Source organism: Apaloderma vittatum, unplaced genomic scaffold, assembly GCF_000703405.1.
Source record: "Apaloderma vittatum isolate BGI_N311 unplaced genomic scaffold, ASM70340v1 scaffold33078, whole genome shotgun sequence".
Lineage (NCBI taxonomy): Eukaryota > Metazoa > Chordata > Aves > Trogoniformes > Trogonidae > Apaloderma > Apaloderma vittatum.
The window spans coordinates 1,568-4,503 of NW_009731848.1; the positions used below are offsets into that span (position 1 = coordinate 1,568).

The following is a 2,936-nucleotide window of genomic DNA, read 5'->3' on the forward strand; positions in this document are numbered from 1 at the left end:
GGGGCTGGGTGTACATAGGCAGGACCTAACTCACATGCACCAGCTGCTCCTGGGTATCGAACTCCTTGGCACAGCCGTCCCAGTAGCAATTGGTTTCATACACAGTCTCAGACTCAGGTTTCCCATCGTCCTTCTCCAGATCTTCCCGAACATCGAGCATCCCCAGCAAGGTGTCCTGGGGGAGCACGGCCAGGTGTGACCCCTTGTGCTCCCTGCTGCTGGGAGTGGCACCAGGGAGGAGCACAGAGCCCGGGGGAAGTGGAGGGTCTCAAGGCCTGGGAAGTACCTGGGTGCCTGTTGAAGCTGGACTGGAGACGTCGCCCTCGGATCTCTCCTCTGGGTATTTGACACTCAGAGAAAGGCTCCACTCCAACTTTAGCTGCTACCAGAGCAGAGGCAGTGGAAAGCAGTCAGCGCTGAGACACCACTTACACAAGAGACACCGCTCGCCTGGACGCGAGGCCCCCTTACCTGGCAGTGTTTGAGGGTCCCACGAGCCGGGGGATGGTGCGGGAGCCCCGGGCGTGTGGAAAGCTGTTCCCGGGAGCTACACGGTGGCGGGGGTGTGGTGTGGCTGTATGCGTAGCCTTGGCCCTTCTGCTCACCCGGTGGACTCTGCTGGCCCAGTGATGGGCTGCAAAGAGCAAGAGGGATGATCAGACGACACCATCAGAGGAGGGAAATTTAGGTCTTTTGAGCCAGGGATTCCAGGTGTCTGAACTCCCAGCCATTCCTTCCCCTTAACCCACCACCCCATCCTGCTTCTGCCTTCCCCAGCCCTCACCCCAGGCACTCCCCAAGCTGGGTCTCGCTCTTCAGGCTCCCACACTGACAGGCTGCAGGCGTGCCAGCAGGGCTGAAGTCTGGTGCCCACCTGATGGTGCTGATGGAGAGATGGCCATAGGAGCCACCGGCAGAGGCGCAGCGGGAGTTGATGAACGCCACGAGGGAGTTGGGTGAGGTGCGGATTACCGTCTGCAGGTCAATGCTAGAGTCTGACAGGGGTGAGATGGACAGTGCCCGCTTCTTGCCCAGTTTTCCTGCACCACGGGGTGTTGCGAACCGTGAGCCTGGGATGGCAGCAGAGAGTGGGGGTACTCCTCTCAGCACGGGTCCTAGGAGGCTGAAGAAACCCCCAAGGACACAAGCCTCGTGCTTTGGAGCCTGGAGGAATATCCTGAGTGTGCTGGTTAGCTTATGATTAGAATAGAATAGAATAGAATAGAATAGAATAGAATAGAACAGAACAGAACAGAACTGAACTATTTCATTTAGAAGGGACCTAAAATGATCATCTCGTCCAACTGCCTCGCCAGTTTGGAGCTGACCCAGAGTTAAAGCCTGATGTTAAGGGCATTGTCCAAACGCCTCTTAAACACTGACAGGCTTGGGGCATTGGCCACCTCTCTAGGAAGCCTGTTGCAGTGTTTGACCACCCCCTCAGTAAAGAAATGCTTCCTAACATCCACCCTAAACCATCCCTGGCACAGCTCTGAACCACTCCCATGTGTCCCATACCAGGGAGAAGAGCCCAGCACCTCCTGCTCCATGTCCCCTCTTCAGGAAGCTGCGGAGAGCAATGAGGTCGCTCTCAGCCTCCTCCTCTCCAAATGAAACAGAGCCAGAGGCTTCAATTGCTCCTCACCAGACATTCCTTCCAGCCCTGTCACCAGCTCTGCTGCCCTCCTCTGGACACATTCGAGGACCTTCGCATCCCTCCCAAGCAGTAGGACCCAGCACTGCACTCAGGTGAAGCTGCACCAAGGCTGAACAGGGCAGGATGAGCCCCCTCCCGCTCCACCGGCCGGTCATGCTGCTTGATGCCCCCCAGGATGGGGTTTGCCCTCTTGCTGCCAGGGCTGGCTCCTATTGAGCTGTTGCCCATCAGCAATCCCGAGCCATTTCTGCAGGGATGCTCTCCAGCCACTCCTGTCCCACTTCATACTCGTGGCTGGCTTCGGACTGGCTCAAAAGTGTCTCCTCTTCCCTATCACAGCCATCAGCGTTCTTAGGGTACCTGAACCCCTTGACACACCACGTATTCCCTGCTACAGCTGGCAAGATCCCAAGAAAAGCGCGTGATGCCCCCGAGCGCAGCCAACACAAGTCCTCCTCTTCACTCAGTCTCACTGTTCCTCCAGGAGCCTCGTCCCTCCTGGCAGGCGTCCCTGTCCCCAGCACAGCTCGGCCCATTCAGCACACGCCTGCCCTTCTGACACAGTCGACACAGTCCCCAGGAGATGCCTAAACCCCCTGCAGGACCCTTACCTGCCCAACGGCCTCCCAAAACTGGAGACTTACCATCACCACTGCCCAGCTGCTCCGTTCCTGGCACCAACCCATAACCACGGTGACCGGTCGTGAGGTTTGACTGATGGCAAAACGGGAAATCAAGTCCTGGCAGAGGGGAGGAGAAAGATCGGGAGACATATGAGGGTGGGTGGCACAAGGAGGGGAGGAAATGCCCAGAGCATCCCAGAACCCAAGGACCAAATCTGCAGTCGCATGCCCCTCACATCCATGTGAGGCATCGACCAGCAGGAGGGGGCTACGACCGACCTTGTGGCCCTGAGGCACCCGGGGCTGGTCTGAGGGGTGGGCGCAGGCAGCAGTGCTCAGCACAGCCACCGGCCGAGGGGCTGACAGGGTTAAACATGTCGCAGCGGGGTCTGGCCAGGTTCAGGAGCACATCTGGGTCCTCTCGGAGGAGCTGGAGCCCGTTGAGGCCTGTGAATCATAGAATCAGAATCATAGAATCATAGAATCATAAAATCATAGAGCCATAAAATCATAGACCCATAGAACCACAGAATCATAGAACCAAAGAATCATAGAATGGTCCAGGCTGGAAGGGACCTTAGGGATCATTTTAATCCAGCCTCCCTGTCACCAGGGATGCCACCAAGGACACGGGCGGGCTGGGGGCTGCCACCCCA

At 57.7% G+C, this 2,936-nt stretch overlaps 1 protein-coding gene across 1 annotated transcript in view; it reads right to left on the reverse strand.

Moving 5' to 3' along the window:
- Nucleotides 1-2,656, reverse strand: part of LOC104278386 (zinc finger protein GLI1-like) — a gene marked incomplete at its 3' end in the record, with an annotated part of 3,341 nt that extends 685 nt beyond the window's left edge. Inside the window, exons 1-6 of the mRNA XM_009875336.1 lie at nucleotides 2,560-2,656; nucleotides 2,302-2,397; nucleotides 875-1,070; nucleotides 472-634; nucleotides 287-382; nucleotides 35-175 (exon numbers count right to left, since the gene is read on the reverse strand). Of these exons, the coding sequence (XP_009873638.1) occupies nucleotides 35-175; nucleotides 287-382; nucleotides 472-634; nucleotides 875-1,070; nucleotides 2,302-2,397; nucleotides 2,560-2,656 (789 nt within the window). The remainder of the gene's footprint in view (nucleotides 1-34; nucleotides 176-286; nucleotides 383-471; nucleotides 635-874; nucleotides 1,071-2,301; nucleotides 2,398-2,559) is intronic.
- Nucleotides 2,657-2,936: the final 280 nt, after the last annotated feature.